The 20,400-nt window shown below is 39.1% G+C and overlaps 1 protein-coding gene and 1 long non-coding RNA gene across 16 annotated transcripts; both read right to left on the bottom strand.

Annotated features, from left to right (window-relative positions):
- Positions 1 to 688: 688 nt before the first annotated feature.
- LOC143857312 (uncharacterized) lies at positions 689 to 13,117 on the bottom strand. 14 transcript variants are annotated; one of them, XR_013238603.1, is made up of 7 exons: positions 9,681 to 13,117; positions 9,433 to 9,535; positions 6,924 to 7,217; positions 4,772 to 6,690; positions 2,196 to 4,631; positions 1,510 to 1,595; positions 689 to 1,349 (listed from the first exon to the last, which is right to left on the bottom strand). It is a non-coding gene; the product is annotated as an uncharacterized LOC143857312 (long non-coding RNA). The 14 variants fall into 14 exon arrangements; XR_013238606.1 differs by having other exon boundaries at positions 689 to 1,595; positions 2,196 to 2,297; positions 2,553 to 4,631; XR_013238607.1 differs by lacking the exon at positions 1,510 to 1,595 and having other exon boundaries at positions 2,196 to 2,297; positions 2,553 to 4,631.
- Positions 13,118 to 17,292: 4,175 nt separating this feature from the next.
- LOC143857238 (late embryogenesis abundant protein) lies at positions 17,293 to 19,097 on the bottom strand. 2 transcript variants are annotated; one of them, XM_077367656.1, is made up of 3 exons: positions 18,901 to 19,097; positions 17,758 to 17,891; positions 17,293 to 17,614 (listed from the first exon to the last, which is right to left on the bottom strand). In XM_077367656.1, exons 1-3 carry the CDS (start codon positions 19,062 to 19,064, stop codon positions 17,535 to 17,537), a joined length of 378 nt encoding a protein of 125 aa, XP_077223771.1. In that variant the 5' UTR covers positions 19,065 to 19,097; the 3' UTR covers positions 17,293 to 17,534. The 2 variants fall into 2 exon arrangements, with proteins under 2 accessions (XP_077223771.1, XP_077223770.1); XM_077367655.1 differs by having other exon boundaries at positions 17,293 to 17,620; positions 18,901 to 19,095.
- Positions 19,098 to 20,400: the final 1,303 nt, after the last annotated feature.

The raw sequence follows: 20,400 nt of genomic DNA, 5'->3' as shown, positions 1-20,400 counted from the left end.
AAATATATAGTGTATATTTTATTTATTAATTACACAATTGAAAATATATACTGATGGAAAAACATATCATAAGGCCATGTCTGGTAACCAAGAACTTTTCTTTTTAAGATAAATTAGCTCTCAAAGTGGGTAAGAGAGGGTTCAGAAAGGTGCGAGGAGAGACTTGAGAGTAGGGGTGGCAAAATTGGCCGAACCGAACCGGAACCGAGCCTAAACCTAACCGCAAATTCAGTTTCGGTTTGGTTCGGTTTGGGGATCAAACCGAACCAAAACCGAATATTTCCAATTATTATGAGAAGTGGCAAAATTGGCAGAACCGAACCGAAAATTCAGTTTTGGTTTGGTAAAACCAAACCGATTCAAATTTCGGTTCGGTTCGGTTTGGGGGTCGAACCGAACCGAAACCGAACCATTGCCACCCCTACTTGAGAGGGCACAAACAAGTAGTGGGGGTTTGAAGTGACAAAGAAAACCAGGAAAAAGTCGATCTTATTTTGGGTGAAGTTTTGAATTTCCTTGTTTTTCAAGCATTTCTTAGCCTCTCCTCACTGTCATCTCGCATCTATCCCTTTCCCACCCTCTTTCACTATTGGGAAAGCTAATTAATTCATGCCAACCAAACATGCCCTCAGAAGAAATTTCTTAACCGAGCTAACTAAACCAGAAAGAATTTCTTAGCCTAACTAACTAAACCAGAAAAGAGACTGAAATATATAAAACACAAACTGTGAAATAAACAAAGGATCCTGGTGGATTCGAACCACCACCCTCTCGAAAGGAATTTGAGCGCTCTAACCATTTTGAGCTTAAAGATCCCAAACGAAAACAGCCCGATTACAGTCACAAGGACTGTTACAGAGCATTAAAATTTCCAAAGAGACTCACAAGAAAAGAATAAATTGAAAATAAAACTTTGAAACTATAACATACCAATGGTGGCATTTCTTAACCGAACCTCATGATTATTGATTGACGCTCGCTATATGTTCCCACAATCATGTTTCAGTATCAATTATGAAAGATTGATACTATGTTTAATATCTAGTATCTGATAAAAGATTATGGATAGCTTACTGATCATAGGGCGCAATTGGATTGTCGGAATCGGTAATCAGATCTGCTCAACACTGCCATTTTTACATTCTGATTCATGAAGCCGATTCTGGGTGAATTCCGTGCTTACCCAGACTTTTGTTTTGGATTTGCCATTCCGTTCGAGAGGAAAATCGGAACCGGAGCAGCACCCTTTTGTTTTTTAATGGTGCCAGAGTAACACCAGAGTGGCACTATGATCAGTGTCTTAAGAAAATCAGAATACAAGGTCACAATTGCCTGATTGAATTGTTGCCCTGCGAAAAATAAACAAATATTAAAAAGTTGATGCGAACCTTATAAACAAACTATTAAGAAGTTTGATGTTTGAATGTATGGATTCTATCATCTTGCCAAAAAAAAGTTTATTCATGGGTCAAGTCTTCAAAATGCAGGGAAAAAGAAACTTTGGCATACCTGTTATTTCTTCCAATCTCCTATAACTAGAGAGGATCAAAGAATAAAAGAAATGCCCCTACTTCCATCTCATTAAAAATAATCACCTATATAAATCAAGTGTTAAATGACCAAAACAGACCTGTCATATAGAAAATAATTAAAATATCTTCACAGTGATGTTGCCACAGTAAGTTTGCCCATCCTCAGTTGATTTGAGAGTAGCAGAAAACATAATAAAAATTAGAAAATAATTAAAATAAAAAGTTTCTTAAAACACAAAAAACCCTTCATGGGCTACAATTGTGTAGAAAATGATCTTAATACTCTTATCCAATTGCTCATATATCTTGTCTTTTAGTGTTTAAAGTGCTGAAAAAGGGTTGTTACGGTCCCAAAAAGCACCTAAGAGACAATTAAATACTAAAAGACAAGAAACATGAGCGCATGGATGAAAATATAGTTGGGCTGAAATCATTTCCCTAAAAATAACGAAAACGACGCTATTAAAAAAAAACCATATGTACGGGCGTCAATGGATCCAGACAGTCTGATGGACTATCCGAATCCGAAGTTAAATGGACAGGACCTAGACGTGTCCTCAACTAGGATCCATGGACATATTTCGAATTTCGATCATAGGATCCGATAATTGGTAAATATTTTTAACTAATCATCCATATTTGACAGTAGAATTTTCAACATACCTTCTTCAACTAGCATCCATCTTCTGTCAACAAAATCGTAGAATTTTCAGATGTGAGGAGTTTCACCTCCACTACATTCTCCGATCACCTGTAAAGACCACACTACAAGGTCGTGGTGCAATACAGCAAACCATCCACCCAACCAATGCCAAATCAGTGCACTGCTTAACTCGAGCAACAAACTCACAGAGGCCGCAAAAAATTGAAGGAGGGAGAGAGAGACTAAATTTAAAAAAAAAAAAGAAGAAAAAAAAAAGAGGGATCCCGAAATTGAAGTCATTAAAAGGACTTCCACCTCTTTTACAGGTACGGAAAATGAAAAAAAGATACAGAATCCCGAAAAAAAATGCCACTCACTTGACCCATATTTTACACAGCTAAAAGATGGTATTCTGCTCAACGACTCCAAGTTGCTTCCCAGATTGTCATCAATCTGTTTTCACCATACTGTTCAGGCAAAAATGAGAAGCATTGCCGAACACACCCTAAATTTCTGTTGTTCCAGATGAAATTCGGATTGGCTCTTGAAGGTGATCCTGCATTGAACTCAGCTCCGGCAGACGACTGCTTTGAAAGAAAGTACATCGGAAAGAAGGGCTATAATCGGACCCCGGGGGACCCTCGATGCTTAAGTCAGACAATCCAACAGTGATACGAATGGAGCTTGATGAGGAAGTGAAATGACAGTGTACCTCGAAGTTTGGTCCCCCTTTTATAGAGTAGAGTCCTCGACTACTTAAGTAAGTTGTCGTTTTTAGAGTCTTCAATGATTGGCGAGGTTGGTTTTTAGGGTTTCCAGAAGGGTTGGGAAATTATCCTTATACCCTTAAATATCCCTTAAATCATCTAGCGCCACGTATCGGGCTCCCATTGGAGGTCGGGTTCATATTGTCGCCACTTCCTTGGGTAGTGTTGGGCCAACGAAGTAGTTCTTTACATAGTTCCCTGAGGTAGGCACCACGTATTCAGGCTCCACATTGAAGGTAGGATTCATAGTCCCCACTTCATTGGGTAGTGTTGGGCCAAGAAGGTAGTTCTTTAAATCAGTCCCTGATGTAGGCTTGTTTGGTGACTTTTCAACTCCGACCTCGACTCATCGAGTTTGGTCAATGTTTGCCTGAATTGTTCAATATTTCTGGTTTGGTTTAAGGCCGTTCACCTCAATCTGATCTCAACAACTGACGTGAAGCCAAATCCCATCCCACCTCAATGATTGAGGAGAAGACAAATCTCAGCCTGATGAGACCTCAACAGCTAAGATGGAGCCGAATCTGAACGGCTGAGGAGTTAAATATCAGCTGATCTCAACGGCTGAGGGGGAAACGAATCTCAGCCGACCTCAACGGCTGGCGTGAAGACAAATCTCAGCCGATTTCAATTGCTGAGGTGAAAACAAATCTCATCCAATCTCAACGGCTGAGGGGAGACAAGTCTCAACCGATTTCAATTGCTGAGGTGAACACAAATCTAATCCAATCTCAACGGCTGAAAGGGGATGAATCTCAGCTGGCCTCATAAGCTGAGGCGGAGACTAATCTCAGCCAACCTAATCAGCTGAGGCCGAGATGAATCTCAGCCTACCTCATCGGGGTTGAATCGGAGACAAATCTCCGCCGACCTCAACAGCAGGGGTGAAGACGAATCTCAGCCAACCTCAACAGCAGGGGGGCTAATCACAGCCAACCTCAACAGCGAGGGTGAAGACCTACTCAATATTTGGGGCAAAATCCACCATCGAATGGGTAGCTAACATGTAGCACGCGCATACTTAAAACATGCCACAGGTAAACTTCTAAAGAGTTTTTATATGGTGGTCGACCGTCAAATATAAAGGGCGGAGAGAGACAAAAAACCTCACCCTTGATTTTTGATCCAAAAAAAGTCAAAAAAGGAGGCTCATGTTGGATCAAAAATCAAAGTGAGTAACAAAAAGTCAAATTAACACTCACCTTGATTTTTTATCCAATATAAAGCCCCCTTTTTTTACTTTTTGTTGGAACAAAAAATCAAGAGAGAGGTTTTTTCTTTCTCTAACCACCTCTTACACGTAATGGTCGGCCACCATATAATTTCTCACTTTTAAAAAAACCTAAAAGACTAGCTGTCTCCGTAAGGATAAACTTAGAAATCAAAATTCCACAAACCTGACCCAATTAAGAAAGTCCCTAAAAGGCAACCTTTCCTAAGGACTGAGAACTCAACTATATAAAAGGAGGACCACACTCCAAAGTGCGCACTTCGCATTCATAGTTTCAATTCATTGAACCCTCAGAGCTTAACTCGTACTTGTTGTGTCTAACTTAAGCATCGGAGAGTCCTCCAAAGTCCAACTCATATCCATGTCCCTTCTGACTTGTTTACTCTGAGCATAGGTCGACTTTGAGAGCCGAGCCCAGCGCATGACCCCTCCCGAGAGGGGATCCGGATTTCAGAGCCCTGGAAACAAAAAGGTCAAGATGAGTATCCAAAGCTAACATGCACGCTCTCTTGGCAAGGCAAAGCTCCCACGCTCACTACATGCATCGAAACATAAACAAATAGTAAAGCTTCAATGTCAACATGAAAGAGTTTCTTACCTAGATATTGAATAACATAACTGGTATTGTTGAAGGACCAATGATTAGCCCCTACACCCGTGTAAATTGAGCACCAGATTAAGGTTATCCCCGTCCTGATTAACGGAAGCACACTTTCCACAGCAACAATAAGTTGTGAAATTAATGTAACTGCTTGACTTCCACCCGAGCTGTTTCAGCAGGATCCAATGAGAAGAACTTGAACCATCGAGCAGCTTTGGAATCAACATTAGGCTCTTTGATCCGATCAGGAGGGTACAATACATGAAGAAAACCACTCAGATTATTCTCCTCTATTTGATCTGACCAGAAGGGTACAATACACAAAGAACACCACTCTCCTCACAATACACAGAGTAACTCTCTACATAAGGAGACGACATGACCAATTACAAGAATATTGAAGCTACATGTAACTTTTAACCATCTAAGAACGTGGAGATACAAAAAACATAAACAGGCAGTGGATATTACAAAGAGAAGCAATTGTAACGAAATGAAAAATACCCATCAGCACAATATAGTGATACAACAATATTTAATAGTGAGATGATATTATTATAAAGTGCTTGTATAAAAAACCAACAAATGCAATACAATGTTTAGTGATGAAATGATATTTTGAAGTGCCTGTTTAAAGAACCACCCACTTCATACAATTTCTAGGATGCTTCTCAGTCCCAATTTAGGTGTTTCACATAAGGGATTTCGACCATAACATTTTCCTAACAATAGCAAATCACCATGTATTATAACTCCCACAAGCTGAATTTCTTATGAGCGGTGATGAAAAATATCAAACAGTGAAAACATAAATGCTGATTCCAATGGCAGTCCCTAACAAAAACCATATATCTTATTACAATGCACGAACCCCTAAAGTGAGAGCCAGTTTATTTATTTGCTTATGAATCATGAATTGCGAACTATGCAGGAGCCTGTTTTATTGTGGCAATGATATATGCAAAAAACATCTAATCTTTGAAATAAGAAATATGTTTGTGATTCCAACTGAATGGTGGAATTGCATTTATCCTTGTTTTTGGAAGAGATGCTTTTTATCTAGAATAATCTATCCTCGAATACAAGGCAACCCTAGATAGGAAAAGTCTGATCCACGAATATCTATCTTTACCATCCAGTTATCAAATAGTTTTTAGCATGAAATGAAATAATGCCTCTGCTAATGATTTTTTCCGTCGGTATTAAAAAGGTTCTCTTTTTAAATAAATATCTTCTTGTTGATGATAAAGCTACGATTAAAACCTAAAACATATTTAAAAATAGATTCTTTGGCTGAACGAATGCGATTTAACAGTAGGCAAACAAATTTGAAGGAAATTTGAAGGGATGAGCTCAATGTAAAGTACCTTTCCGCTTCTAGTCTTCAGTCCGGTCTGCTTGGATTCACAAAGCATGTGTAATGGTAGAACACAAAAAGGAAGACGAAAGACACGCAGAGAGGAGATCCCGGGGCAGAATGCCCAGTGCGATCTCCCCTAAAAAACAGAAAAAATGGAAATTTTATTAGGGTTTTGTGACCTGCCATGCAAGCGCACCTGTCATGGCATAGGTCTGGAGACAATCTTCCATTGCTACATGCTTTTCTTTTCAGAGGCTTTGGCTATTAGAAGTTTAGAACCACACACATCTGATTTGCTCAAAGAGCCAAACTATCCAACAGTCAGATCCTCATCTGATATACTCTAACATTATCCCCATCATCTCCTATCTACACAAAATATCAAACTACAAAGATCTACAGCCATTTTCGATGAATCCCAATATCAGATCTAACATCAATCTATCATGATAAAAACCTACTCCTCCAGCAGATCTGAAGCAGAATTCAACGATCCAGCAACCAACTTCATGATCTGGATACTGCTTCGATAACAGAAAAATAGAAAAGATATAACCTGCAAAATCATACACAGAGAGAAGAAAATACAAAGAAACAGGTGATCAAACGAGAAAAGAGCGGATCTAATGAAGAAAGAAGATAAAACAACATAATCTGATCAGGAACAAATGAAAATGGAAATTAAAGGATTAGATGCTATAAAAAATATTGTGTTGGCAAAGCATACTAAATAATAGGTCAATAATTTTAACCAGTCATCCATATTTATCAGTTGAATTTTCAACATACCTTCTCCAACTAGCATCAATCTTCTGTTAGAAAAAGGGAAATGTTATTTCCCCCGCCTTAAACGGGTAAACCCTGAAAAACGATACAGAATCCCTGAAAAAAAATGCCGCTCACTTGACCCATATTTCACATGGCTAAAAGATGGTATTCTGCTCAGCAACTACAAGTTGCTTCCCAGATTGTCGTCAATCCATTCCGCTGTACTGTTTGGGCAAGAAGGAGAAGCCTCCGCTTAACACACCCTAAATGACCGGTGTTGCGGGATGAAATTTGGATTGGCTCTTGAAGGTGATCCTGCATTGAACTTGGCTTAAGCAGACGATCACGCTAAAAGAAAATACATCGGAAATAAGGGCCATAATCGAACCCCGGGGGGCCCTCCGATGCTCAAGTCAGACAAGACAACAGTGATACGAAATGAGCTTGATGAGGAAGTGAAATGAGAGTGAATTGTGAGATTCTGAGCTGCGTACCTCGAAGTTTGGTCCCCCTTTTATAAAGTAGGGTCCTCAACTACTTAAGAAATTTGCCATTTTTAGAGTCTTCAATGATTGGGGAATTTCCGAAAATCTTGATTTCCAAATTTATCCTGCCACCGCCGAGGTTGGTTTTGAGGGTTTCCAGAAGGATTGGGAAATTACCCTTTAAACCTTAAATATTCCTTAAATCATCTAGCGTCATGTATCTCAGGCTCCCATTGGAGGTTGGATTCACTTCGGTAGTTCTGGGCCAACGAAGTAGTTCTTTAAATCAGTTCCTTGACATAGGTTTGTTGGGTGACTTTCAACTCCGACCTCGACTCATCGAGTTCGGTCAACGTTTTTGCCTGAATTATTCACTATTTCTTGCTTGGTTTAAGACTGTTTCACCTCTGCCGATCTCAAAAACTGAGACGAAGACAAATCCCAGCCGACCTCAATGATTAAGGTGAAGACAAATCTCAGCCGATCCCAACAGCTGAGACATCAACCGACCTCAATTATTGAGGTTGAAGATAAATCTCAAGGGATGTCAATGATTGATTTGAAGACAAATCTCAGCCTCATCCGACCTAAACAGCTAAGATGGAGACGAATCCCAGATGACCTCAACGGCAAAGGAGTTGAATTAGGCCATCTCAATGGCTGAGGGGGAGACGAATCTCAGCCGACCTCAACAGCTGACGAGAAGAAAAACCTCGGTCGACCTCAACTGCTGAGGTGAAGGCAAATCTCAGCTGATTTCAATGGCTGAGGTGAAAACAAGTCTCATCCAATCTCAACGGTTGAGGTGGGGACGAATCTCAGCCAACCTCATCAGCTGAGGCCGACACAAATCTCAACCTACCTCATCGGCTGAGGCAGACACAAATCTCTGCCGACCTCAACAGCGGGGGTAAAGACGAATCACAGCCAACCCCAACAGCGGGGGTGAAGACGAATCACAGCCGACCTCAACTGTTGAGGTGAAGATGAATCTCTTAACTGACCTCAATGGACGAAGTGAAGACAAATCTCAGCCGACCTAACCGGCTGATGTAAAGACAAATCCCAACTGACCTCAACACTTGAGGTGAAGATCTAAATAGTTGGGATGAAGACAGATCTCATCCGCACTCAACAGCTTTAAGTGCAGACAAATCCCAGCTGATCTCAATGGCAGGCTGATGTAGAGATGAATCACAGATGACCTTAATGACTTAAGGAAAAAGACAAATCTCAACTGAGGCGAAGACAAATCTCAGTACAAACTTAACAAACCGAGATGAATTTGGAAATCAACCTTAACCAGCGAAGGCAGGACAGATCTCAAATTCGTGTTGGATTAAACAATGCGAGACAAATATCAAATCCATATTCAAGAAGCTGAAAGATGCCAGATGAGCCAGTTGGACTGAAGTTGACGGTCACAACTCCAACGTGTCAGCCTGCCAAGGAAAGCATCCCAGAGATCAAGCTACACGAGCCAAGGTGAAAGTCCAGCCCTAGTGCCTAGTTCACCTGTTTGCACTACAAAGACCAAGGTCAACCAAGATAACCCCCGAGACAAGCTGCTGCTGTTGACCTAGGAGATTGCCTCATCAGCTGCTCACAACCCAGTAGATCGACCCGAAAGAACTGCGGTAGAGGTTACTTTCATGGCCCTACTGACCAAAGAAAGTGGGGAACAATATATCTAGGGCAAAATCCACCATCGAATGGGGAGCGCTAACATGTGGCACGCGCATACTTAAAAGATGCCAAGGGGGGGTAATCTTCTAAAAATTCTAAAACTCTAGCCGTCTCCGCAAGGATATAAACATGGAAATCAGAATTCCATGAAACCGGCCCAATTAGGAAAGTCTCTAAAAGGCAACCTTCTTAAGGACTGTGAATTCAACTCTATAAAAAGAGGACCACACTCCAAGGTACGCACTTCACATTCGCAATTTCAATTCATTGAGCCCTCAGAGAGCTTAGCTCGTAATTGTTGTTGTGTCTGACTTAAGCATCGTAGGGTCCTCCGAAATCCAACTTTTGTCCCTTCTAACCTGTTTTCTAACTTGTTTACTCTTTAGCATAGGTCGACTTCGAGAGCCGAGCTCAGCGCAAGACCCCTCCCGAGAGCATATCCGGATTTCAGGTACAATAGCCCTGAAAACAAAAAAAAGGCAAAATGAGTATTCCAAACTCCCACGCACGCTCACCTGGCAAGGCAAAGCTCCCATGCTTACTACAAGCATAGACACACAAACAAATAATAAAACAACTTCACCGTAAACATGAAAGGGTTTCTTACCTGGATATTGAATAACATAACCAGTTGTATTGAAGAACCAATGATTAGCCCCTACACCCATGTAAATTGATGTGACTGCTTGACTTGCAGCCATGCCATTGCAACAGGATTCAATAAGAATAACTTGAATCATCGATCATCTTTGGAATCAGCATAAGGCTCTTTAATCCGACCAGAAGGGTACAATACACCAAGAAAACCACTCAGACTATTCTCCTCTATTTGATCTGACCAGAAGGGTACAATACACAAAGAACACCACTCTCCACACAATACACAGAGCAGCTCTCCACGTAAGGAGACGGCATGAACAATTACAAGCATAATAAAGTTACATGTAATTTTAACCATCTAAGAACGTCGAGATACAAAAACATAAACATAAACACATAGTGGATATTACAAAGAGAAGCAAATTGTAACAAAATGAAAAACACCCATAAGCACAATATAGTGATACAACAATATTTAATGGTCAAATGATATTTTAAAGTGCCTGTATAAAGATTCAACAAACACAATAAATAAATATTTAATGATGAAATGATATTTTAAAGTGTCTGTTTAAAGATCCACCAGCTTCATGCAATTTCTAGGATGCTTCTCAGTCCCAATTGAGGTGTTTTAAATAGGGGATTTCGACCATAACATTTTCCTATCAATAGCAAATCACCTACCTGCCATGTATTATAATAATTCTCACATGCTGAATGTCTTAAATGAACGTTGATGAAAAATATCAAACAGTGAAAACATAATGCTGATTCCAATGGATGTCCTAAATTACAAAAATCAGTTTATAGGAGGATTATAATGCACGAAACCCCTGCAGTGAGAGCCAGTTTATTTATTTGCTTATGAACAATGAAAAGTGAACTATAATACAGGAGCCTGTTTTATTGTGGGATATGTTGTCCTGGAAGTATATATATATATATATATATATATATATATATATATATTTGAAAGGCCCTTACATAGATAGGGTGAAAACATAATGCTGATTCCAATGGATGTCCTAAATTACAAAAATCAGTTTATAGGAGGATTATAATGCACGAAACCCCTGCAGTGAGAGCCAGTTTATTTATTTGCTTATGAACAATGAAAAGTGAACTATAATACAGGAGCCTGTTTTATTGTGGGATATGTTGTCCTGGAAGTATATATATATATATATTTGAAAGGCCCTTACATAGATAGGGTGTGTACAGAAAATCAGCTCCATAGGATCATCCCAACTCATCCAAAAGTGGAGGGCAAAATGGACAGATTCGACGGACACAGTTTGCCACAAATCTGCCCATTTTTTCCCTCCGCATTTGGAGGGGTTAGGATGATCCAATGGAGCTGATTTTTGGTACACTCCCTGTCTATGATAGGCCTTGCAAATGAATGCTTTGGATCACCACAAAAAAATGTGGGTCCCATGTGTTTGGACCCTCAATCTCATATAAGCTATATGAGCTTCAAGCTCAAAATCATTATATGAGCTTGAAGGCCCAAACACATGTGGGCTCCATTTTTTCCATTCGCTTTTGGAGGGGTTAGATGATCCAATGGAGCTGATTTTTGCTACACACCTTATCTGTGATAGGGGCCTTGCAAATGAATGGTTTGGACACCACAAAAAATGTGGAACCCATGTGTTTGGGCCCTCAAGCTTATATAGTAGAAGAGAGGAGAGAATTATTTGAATTTCTTCCAAAATTCTAATAGAATTACATGTCACTTTTTTTTGTTTTTGTTAAAAAAGGATCCCATTAAAGCCCCATATTTTCAATCTTAACCCCCTTCACAATATCTATTTTACCGTTCTTTGTGAATGTTTTATTTTATTATACATTTTGTCTACAAAGTCAACATAGTGGCGTTTTTTCTTTGCAAAATTACGGATTAGGTGCATATGTTACATAATACTACAGATTTTTGTGAACAGATTACATGATATTACAAATTCCGGACACCTTGAAAAATATTAACGAATTCCGAACACACTTTAAGAGGAACAACAATTATGGAAGATTGAAGGGCTAGGATCAACCTATGGAAATGATTACTAGTAAAAACAACCGTGCGATGCACGGGCCGACAAAGCACTGTACGGACCATCATAGTTTGATCCAAACCGTCCATGTGATGGAATAAAACATAACTAGGTTATGCCCGCAAAATCATTTCCATAGGCTGATCCTAGCCCTCCGAATCTATAGAAGCTTTCATAATTGTTGTTCATCTTAAATGTTCAAAATTTGTCAATATTTTTAAAGGTATCCTGAATCCGTAGTATTATGTAATATATTCACAAAAATCCATAGTATGATGTAACATCTGCACCAAATCTGTAATTTTGCAAAGAAAACAAGCCGCCACCACCGTGTTAGCCTCATTTTCTCTTCTATATAGTATATAGATATCCTAAAAAAGACCATGTGATTCCAACTGAAAGGTGGAATTACATTTATACTTTTTGGAAGAGAAATATTTTTTTATCTAGAACAATATATCCTCGAATACAAGGCAACCCTAGATAGGAAAAGTCTTATCCATTAATATGAAAAAGGTTCTCTTCTAAAAAAGAAAATTGCCCCATATTTAAAGTCTTATCCATAACTTGTTGATGATAAAGCTACGATTAAAACCCAAAACATAATTAAAAATTGATTATTTGGCAAATAATTTTGGAGAAAATTTTAAGGAATAGGCTGAACGTAAAGTACCTTTCCGAGGAAGGATTGTATTTTGTTGAGTACGTAACGAAATTTGCTGCATCTGGTCTTTGTTCCGTTCTACAAAGCCTTTGTAAACGTAAAACACAGAAGAGGCAAGAGAAAGACACAGAGAGAAGAGATCCCGGGGGAGAATGCCCCGTGCGATCTCCTCTCAAAAACAGAGAAATGGAAATTTTATTAGGGTTTTGTTGACCTGCCATGCAAGCGCACCTGTCATGGCAAAGGTCTAGAGACAGATCTTGAATTTCTACATGCTTTTTTCTCTTCAGGCACTTCGCTATCACAACATTATCTCCAGCATCTCCTAAGATCTACACAAAAAATCAATCTACAACGATCTACAGCCACCTTCGATGAATCACAATATCAGATCTGACATCAATATATCATTATCAACAAGATCTGAAGCAGAATTCATCGAACCAGCTCTGATTTACGGATCTGGATACTGCTCCGATAACAGACAAATCGAAAAGAAAAAACCTGCAAAATCAAACACAGAGAGAAGAAAATATAAAGAAACAGGTGATCAAACGAGAAAAGAGCGATAAAACAATAGACTCTTCTATAGCGAAAGGAAAAGGGAGAAACTCAAAAATTGAAGCTAGAATGAAGCTCGGATCTGGTGATATAATAGATGGATTAAGCAAAAATGAAGCTCAGAGAGAGAGAGAAAGAGATGGAGAGAAGGCTGGGGAAGATGAAGGGGAAGCCCTAATTTATTGAAACCATATGAGGAATTGACGGTTAGATTGAGTCTTTGTTGATAATATCTATGGTTAGATTACTTCCACGTGGAAACAACTGTGCCTTTGTCTTTGTCACGTGGAACACACCAAACGCTTAAAAAAGGCCAATATTCAGCGACTTTTTCTGCGATGGAAAAAATATCTTACGTAATCTTTTCATCTCAGCCATACACTTGGCGCAACGAAGAGAGTTAGGTAAGTTCTCAACATCAGCCTGCCGACGAGTAAATTGAGACTTTGCTTTTGGGAAAGTGTAGTGATAAATTCGCCCCCTTTTATTACCATATTCACCCCCCTTTTTCTCAAAATGGACTGTACAGCCCACACCATAGGATGATCTAAACCGTCCATTTGATGGGCCACAATGTAAATAGGTTGTTCTCCAAAAGTCATTTCCATAGGATGATCGAATAAATAGGTGATCTAGATCAGATGGCTAGGAAAAGACTTTTGAAAAGACTTTTGGAGAACAACCTATTTATATTGTGGCCCATCAAATGGACGGTTTGGATCATCCTATGATATGGGCTGTACAATCCATTTTGATAAAAAGGGGGTGAATATGATAATAAATTTCGGTTTCAGTACCGGTTTTGGAATTTCTGTCGAAATCTAGTACCTAATCCGAAACTAATATTTTATTCAATATTAAATTTCGGCCGAAATTTCAACTGAAATTCTAAAATTTCGGCCGAAATAAATGATTGTTTCGGTTTTTACCCATTTCAGTGTCTGTCTCCTCCGAAATCGGATTTCGGCCGAAATTTTAAACCATGCTCGCAACCCTGTATTGCGTGCGCACCCTGTGGTAAAAAGATAGCCATAAACACACTACAGGGTGGTGGAACGTTATAAAGTACTTATGACTTATGCCCGTAAGATTAAACCGACAAAAAAAAAATCAACGGTTGAGTTTCACTTGATAAAAGAGAATAAGATGGTATGAGGAAGGTGAGGCTGACGGAGACGATGACCGAAAAAACACCCAAAAAGAATCTCTCTACACCCTTCGTGGGGCTGATAATTGAATGGCGTAAATCTTTGATCCGTATAAATTGTATATAAAAAATAAAAGTCAATCGGTCAACTTTGTTAAAAGATCCAGACCGTTCATTTGTTGGCCTCAACATATACAGGCTTGCCCATAAAATCTTCACCCTAGGATGATCCTAACCCTCCAATATGTAGACGGACAACACCATATATAAACCTAAAGAGATCGAAGAGTTAGGATCATCCAATGGAGATTATATTTTGGGAAATACTTATTCACAATGAATGGTTTAGATCTTGGAAAAGGTGGTCTGCAATAAATTTTCTAATAAATACGAGTTACGTGACGTTTGTACGTAGATGCATGTATGTTCTATTAAAATAAAGTGGGGCCCACATTGTTCAAAGATCTAAACCATTTAGTTGGTGGGGCTCACTTTGTTCGGGAGTCCCCCAGAAATCACCTCCATAGGATGATCCCAGCCTTTCGTTTTGTGTACATACAAAACCATACATAATTCTCCTTGTGGAGTAATTTAAAGAATGATCCTATGTAACCCTTCGATCTGTAGACGGACAACAGCATATATAAACCTCGGCATATCGAAGTGATATTATTTTTTAGGGAAAGGCCTAATTACTTTGATATCAAATAAATGAATGGTTTGGATCTTCGAACAACGTGGGTCCCAATGAATCTTTTAATAAATGCGTGTTATATGGTATCTGTAAGTAGGTACACATACTTTTTTACAAAATAGAGTGGAACCTACTTTCAAAGATCTAAACCACTTGGTTGGTCTGGCCCAATGTATCTCTTCTTTTGTTACAAATAATAGGTGGGCCCCACTATACATGTATTTATTAAGGAAATCATTGGAGCCCACCTTTTTCGAAGATCTAATAGCATTCATTTGTTGAGCACCAATGTAAATAAGAATTTTCGAAAAAATACTCCATAAGATGATACTAACTCTTCGATCTTAGAGTTATGTAATGTGTTTTCCATCTACAAATTGGAGAGTTAGGACCTTCCTAAGGAGAAGATTTTTTGGGCAGGCCTATTTATGTTAAGACCAACAAATGAATGGTTTGGATCTCTTAACAAAGTTACCCAAGTCGGGGGTTTTTTAAAATACACTTTTATACGGGTAGGTGTATTCATTTTTTTAGAAATAATACGATTAGGCTCACCTTCAAAGATTTACACCGTTCAATTGTTCGGCCCCACCAAGGGTGTAGAGAGAGAGAGAGACTGTTGTTTGGGCCCCACCAATGGTATGAAGGAGGGAGAGGGAGGGGGGTGGTTCATCTTAACCAATTAAAATTAAAGGAGGAATAAAACTAGGCTACACAACGTTGCGGAGGAGGTTCCTGCGCAACGCATTAAAATACACTAAAAGCAGGGGTGTGGCAATATCAATTCCATGGCCTGATATTTTTCACACCCCATGTTTAATATTTCCACACCCCTGTTTCCTCTTTATTTTTGGGCGTTGCGCAGGAACCTCCCGCGCAACATTGCGCAGCCAAGTTTTGTTCTAAAGGAGGGTATATGAGAGACTTTAACGCTTCTCACGTTAATTGACGTTAGAGGGAGCGAATTTATCCTACAAGGGGGTGAATTTATCATCGCGCAAAAGGAATTCCTCTTGACTTGATTAAAAGACATGTATTAATCTCGGTTTTTAATTTTTCGGGCCAATCTTTCTCAGGTTGCATCTACAATCTAACCATCCGTTCACCTCACCCTTTCAGCTAGGTGGGTGTGAGCACTGGGGCAGCTACTAACACACTAGACGATCACAATTAAAACACCAAACCACAAATCATCAGTAGTCTGAAATTCACCTTTCATCTTTCTTTTATGTTTTCGGGTTCATTGTATCGACTATTATCCTAAATTCAATCTTAGTAGGGAAAAAACAAATCGGACCTCCAATCATGCTCTAACCATGATGAAAATGAAAAAACTACACCCCCAATCCAATCATGATGGTCTGATGGAGATGCTAAGAGATGTGGGCAATTCTCCTCGCCCCAACGTCCAAACGTCCAAGAGGCAATAGGCCTGTGGAAGTTTTCGGTCTAGAAGGAGAGCCGATTATTGTTAAAGTACATAAGATTAAATAACGCCATCTCTAGCAGCTTAAGCTTAAAGGCACTTTGGCGATGTGCAGCCAATGGGAGAGCCCTTTCATCTCATTTTTGAGAGGGCTCCCGTCAGTCTAGCAATGGCCTCTAACCACTCGCTCAATGGGAGAGCCCTCTCATCTCATTTTTGAGAGGGCTCCCTTCAGTCTAGCATGGCCACTAACCACTCGCTCGCCGGCCGCTCGGGCTCCGCATTTCAAGGTCGTTATCCTAACCGTCTCCTCTGCTCCACCGGGATGCGTTAAGTAGAAAGCCCGGGCTTGCAACACTCCAGTTGGTAAATGCAGTGAGCCAACTCAAGGGAGCCATGCTGGACCGTATATGGAAAGGGTTGGAGAAGGACCCCTTGGACCGAGGTCTTATAGATGCTATCAAGGAAGGGGCCTTATAGATGCTGTCAAGGAAGGAAGAACCCAAAGGTTTTGGGAATTGAAAAAGAGAATTGAAAAAGATGAGCTGATCTCACCAAGGGTGACCCTCTTTTTAAGTTTCACAAACTAACACTATATATTTAAGGGAAATGATTTCTGCGCTCCAGTGTTTTGATAAACATCTACTCAACATGTTTGTCGTGTAGTATTTACAGGGATGTCAGAGGATATTACGGTTCTCAAAAAGCTCTTAAAGCCCTTTAAATACTGCACGAGTGAGTGCATGTTTATCAAAACATTGGAGCGCTGAAATCATTTCCCATATTTAATCGAACAAGGAATGACTAGATTAGATCGATACAAAGGCCAACTAGCTGTTAGGATTATTCCTAGACTTTTAGAGAATACCGCTTACCTACATGAATTGCTATCTTCTTCTTCTATAGTTGATATAAAATGCATGGATTAGCAACAAGCTAAGCTTAGTACTAATTCCAGACATTGATAACAAGGGTTGAATCAATCCAGTCTCTTAAAATAAAAAATAAATAAGCAAGATTGTAGTAATCTACGAGTAATCATATTTGGAGAAACAAAACATGTACACATAATAGAAGTTAAATCAAAGATTACCATCAAGCCAAGAACCAAAGATTATTAACATACCAGCTCTTTTTTTTTTTTTCTTCTTTTTTGTTGTTTATCAAGTCACACCACTAGTTACAACTGAATTTCAAGGTTCAAAAAACGCCACATAAATTATTAAACCATATTACTGATACTAATTAATAATTATTTCTTCCTCTTGGTCATTTTTGAAAGTCCAGCAAATGGGCTACTGAGACTGAAATTTGTTCAGGAAGAGGTGATGTCCTCAGTCTTATTTCGTCCTTTCTCCTTCTCTTTCACCTCACTCCCTTGTGATTTGTCATAATCTTCCCCTTCCAGACAACACAGAACACCCCATACAAAATCAATTAGCATATATCACTAAGATAATATAAAACCAGATAAGAGTCCATGGAGAGATGATATAAAAGCAGAACAGAGAGAGAGAGAGAGAGAGAGAGAGTTTTACCAGGATGATTTTCGTGGACCCCCTCATCTTTCTCTTTTTTGCCCAACGACTGATTCTTACTATAAATGCCTCCGAATCCCTCCTCATCAGAGCGAGTGGAATAGCCTTCTCCAAATGAATGAGACATCACGTCCCTGCAAATTTATAATCTTTTTAATTAAATATTAAATATTACAAACCCCATTTTGCAGAAAATGGAGGATAACAGTAGTGTAGTTATCATAATGAATACAATATAAGTTTTAATTTAAAACTTTATAAAACTAATAAGAGGAAGTCTAAACTGAAGGGAGCCCTTAAGTCTAAAATTTGACTTTTCAGCCGTTATTAATGCGTTATTAATGGTGATGGGTAGCCAATAGGAGAGCCCTTTCACCTCTTTTTGCAAGGGCTCCCTCCAGTCTAGAATTCCTCAACTAAATAATGAATGAAAAATCATAGGAAGTTATAAATTCACCTCCTGCTAGAATGAATTCCCGTATTTTTCAAAATGGATTGTACAGACCACACCGTAGGATGATCCAAACCGCCCACTTGATGGGCTACAACGTAAATATGTTATGCCCCAAAATCATTTTCATATGATGATTCTAAACCTATCTAAAGAGGGACTCACATTATGGAAACTTCTATAGATCATACGGTTCGGATCATCGGATCATTCAATGGAAATGATTTTTGGGCACAACCTATTTACATTGTGGCGAATGGACGGTTTGGATCATTCTATGCTGTGGGTTGTACAGTCTATTTTGAAAAATACGGGATAAATTCATCCTAGAACGGGGTGAATTTATCACCACCGAAAATCATGTGTGCACTTTATACACTTTATTTTCGTCCTTTTTATTAGTTAGTATCTCTGATTTGATAATTGATACACGTACGGTGTGTTGACATGATCTAGACCGTTCATTTTGCAGCCTCATTAGATGAGTTTTACCATTTGGGTGTCTTAATCCGATGAATGTGGCTGCAGTCCTCAGAAGTCCGCTAATCCAATGGTCAATATCACTCGATTGCTTTGATTTTTTTTGGGTAGAGAAGCAAATGATAAATAAATAACATGCAACAAAAAATTTAAAAAAGAAATAGTAGGAATTTTTTCTTTGGCTAATTTGACAAATAAACAATACAAATTACCCAGTTTTTTCAGGTGGTGTTTGGCCCTTATCCATCTTTTCCTTGTTTTCTTCAGGTTGTGTTGATAGGGTCCTTCCTGCCGGAATCTGACAACGGTGACCGGAAAATTGCGACGATGATCGGAAAAATGTGTGGGATTTCAGACGAACCTGCGGGAGAAGCATTTTTTTTCTGCTGTAAAATTCAATTTAAAAAGACTCTTGCTTTCTATTAAAGAGACAAAAAAGGATTGCATATGGTTCTCTGACTAGAAAGCTCCAAGTGGAGTTCTAGTGCCACGTGCCAGATAATATTTCCTCTTACGTGGCACGCATGAACCACGTGGCAGAATTTTCTTAGGAGACGGGGCTACGTGGCCAATTGAATGGAAAGGTCCACTTCCACAGTGTGTGATCGAAACCATTTGTTGGCCCATGTTTTGTAGTCATAAACATGGTTTTAAATTTCGACCGTGGAGACCGACACCGAAACCACACAAAACCGAAATGGTCATTTATTTCGGCCGAAATTTTGGAATTTCGGCCGAAATTTCGGTTTTTCCGAAATTTGACACAAAAAATCTGTTTTTTTTAAATATTAATTTAATATTTCACTGAAATTTAATAATGATTAAATTTTTATTTTATTTTTTTGTTTCAAAATTTTGACCGAAATTTCAAAATTTCAAGGTCCGAAACCGGTACCGAAACCGAAAATTTAAACCTTGGTCATAAATACACTAGATGAGGTGGCCGATGAAGAAAAGAGGGTGAATATATCACTTGCCCTAAATAATTCATTTGTTGGCCCTACCAAGGGTTCTTGTTGAGAGAGAGAGAGGATAATTTCTTCATTTAAAATTTTTAAAGTAGAATAGTAACTGAAGTTTGTTTTGGTGATTGTATTTAAATTATCTTCTAAAAGTAGGGAGTAATTAACAAATATGAAATTCTTGAGGACTGACTGCACCAATTGGTAAAAATCCCTTAAATAGGAGAGCAATAGCTACATCCCATCCACTAAGGGGTCCTCTTCCCAATTAGCTCCAAAATCTTTCTAAATCTATAGACAGCTCCAGACCAACTACAATCTCTATATTTCCTACTTTAGTCATCTGTACCAATTCAATCTCAAAAGAGTGCAGAGGATCAAATTTATTTTAAGAGACTCAAAAAAAGTAAAAAGTTGAGTTCTAACTTGTTTTCACAGCACTCTCAAATGAACAAAAAAGGAACGGTAAAAAATAACTTGTAGTTGATCTGATAAAATATCTAGAATTGAGCCAATCCTTTGATGGGGATCCCAAGAAGGAAAATTCAAAAAGGTAGCTCCTAATCATCTCTCTTCGTCCTTCTTTATACCCCATATACAAACCCTAGAAAGTACCCATTTCACTTTTTAGTAGGGGTGCAACTTGGGTCGGGTCAACCCGAACCCGACGGGTTCAACCCGGTTTTCTGGGCGGGTTGGATTGAGCTTTTCCAGGTCGGGTCTGGGTTGGGAATTGTCAACCCGCCCAGA

Source organism: Tasmannia lanceolata, unplaced genomic scaffold, assembly GCF_043159265.1.
Source record: "Tasmannia lanceolata isolate RefF3 unplaced genomic scaffold, GAP_Taslan_0.1 ptg000024l, whole genome shotgun sequence".
Lineage (NCBI taxonomy): Eukaryota > Viridiplantae > Streptophyta > Magnoliopsida > Canellales > Winteraceae > Tasmannia > Tasmannia lanceolata.
The sequence above is the reverse complement of the archived record's forward strand: the minus strand, read 5'-3'. Positions and strand labels throughout refer to the sequence as shown.

Bases quoted from the DNA above. Each gene is read 5' to 3' on its own strand.
- LOC143857238 (XM_077367655.1), bottom strand. From the start codon at position 19,064: ATGCTTCTCCCGCAGGTTCGTCTGAAATCCCACACATTTTTCCGATCA. The intron at 17,892-18,900 runs GTAATTTGTATT...ATAAATTTGCAG, and splicing joins ACACCACCTGAAAAAACTGG to GGACGTGATGTCTCATTCAT. The intron at 17,621-17,757 runs GTAAAACTCTCT...GTTGTCTGGAAG, and splicing joins GGTCCACGAAAATCATCCTG to GGGAAGATTATGACAAATCA.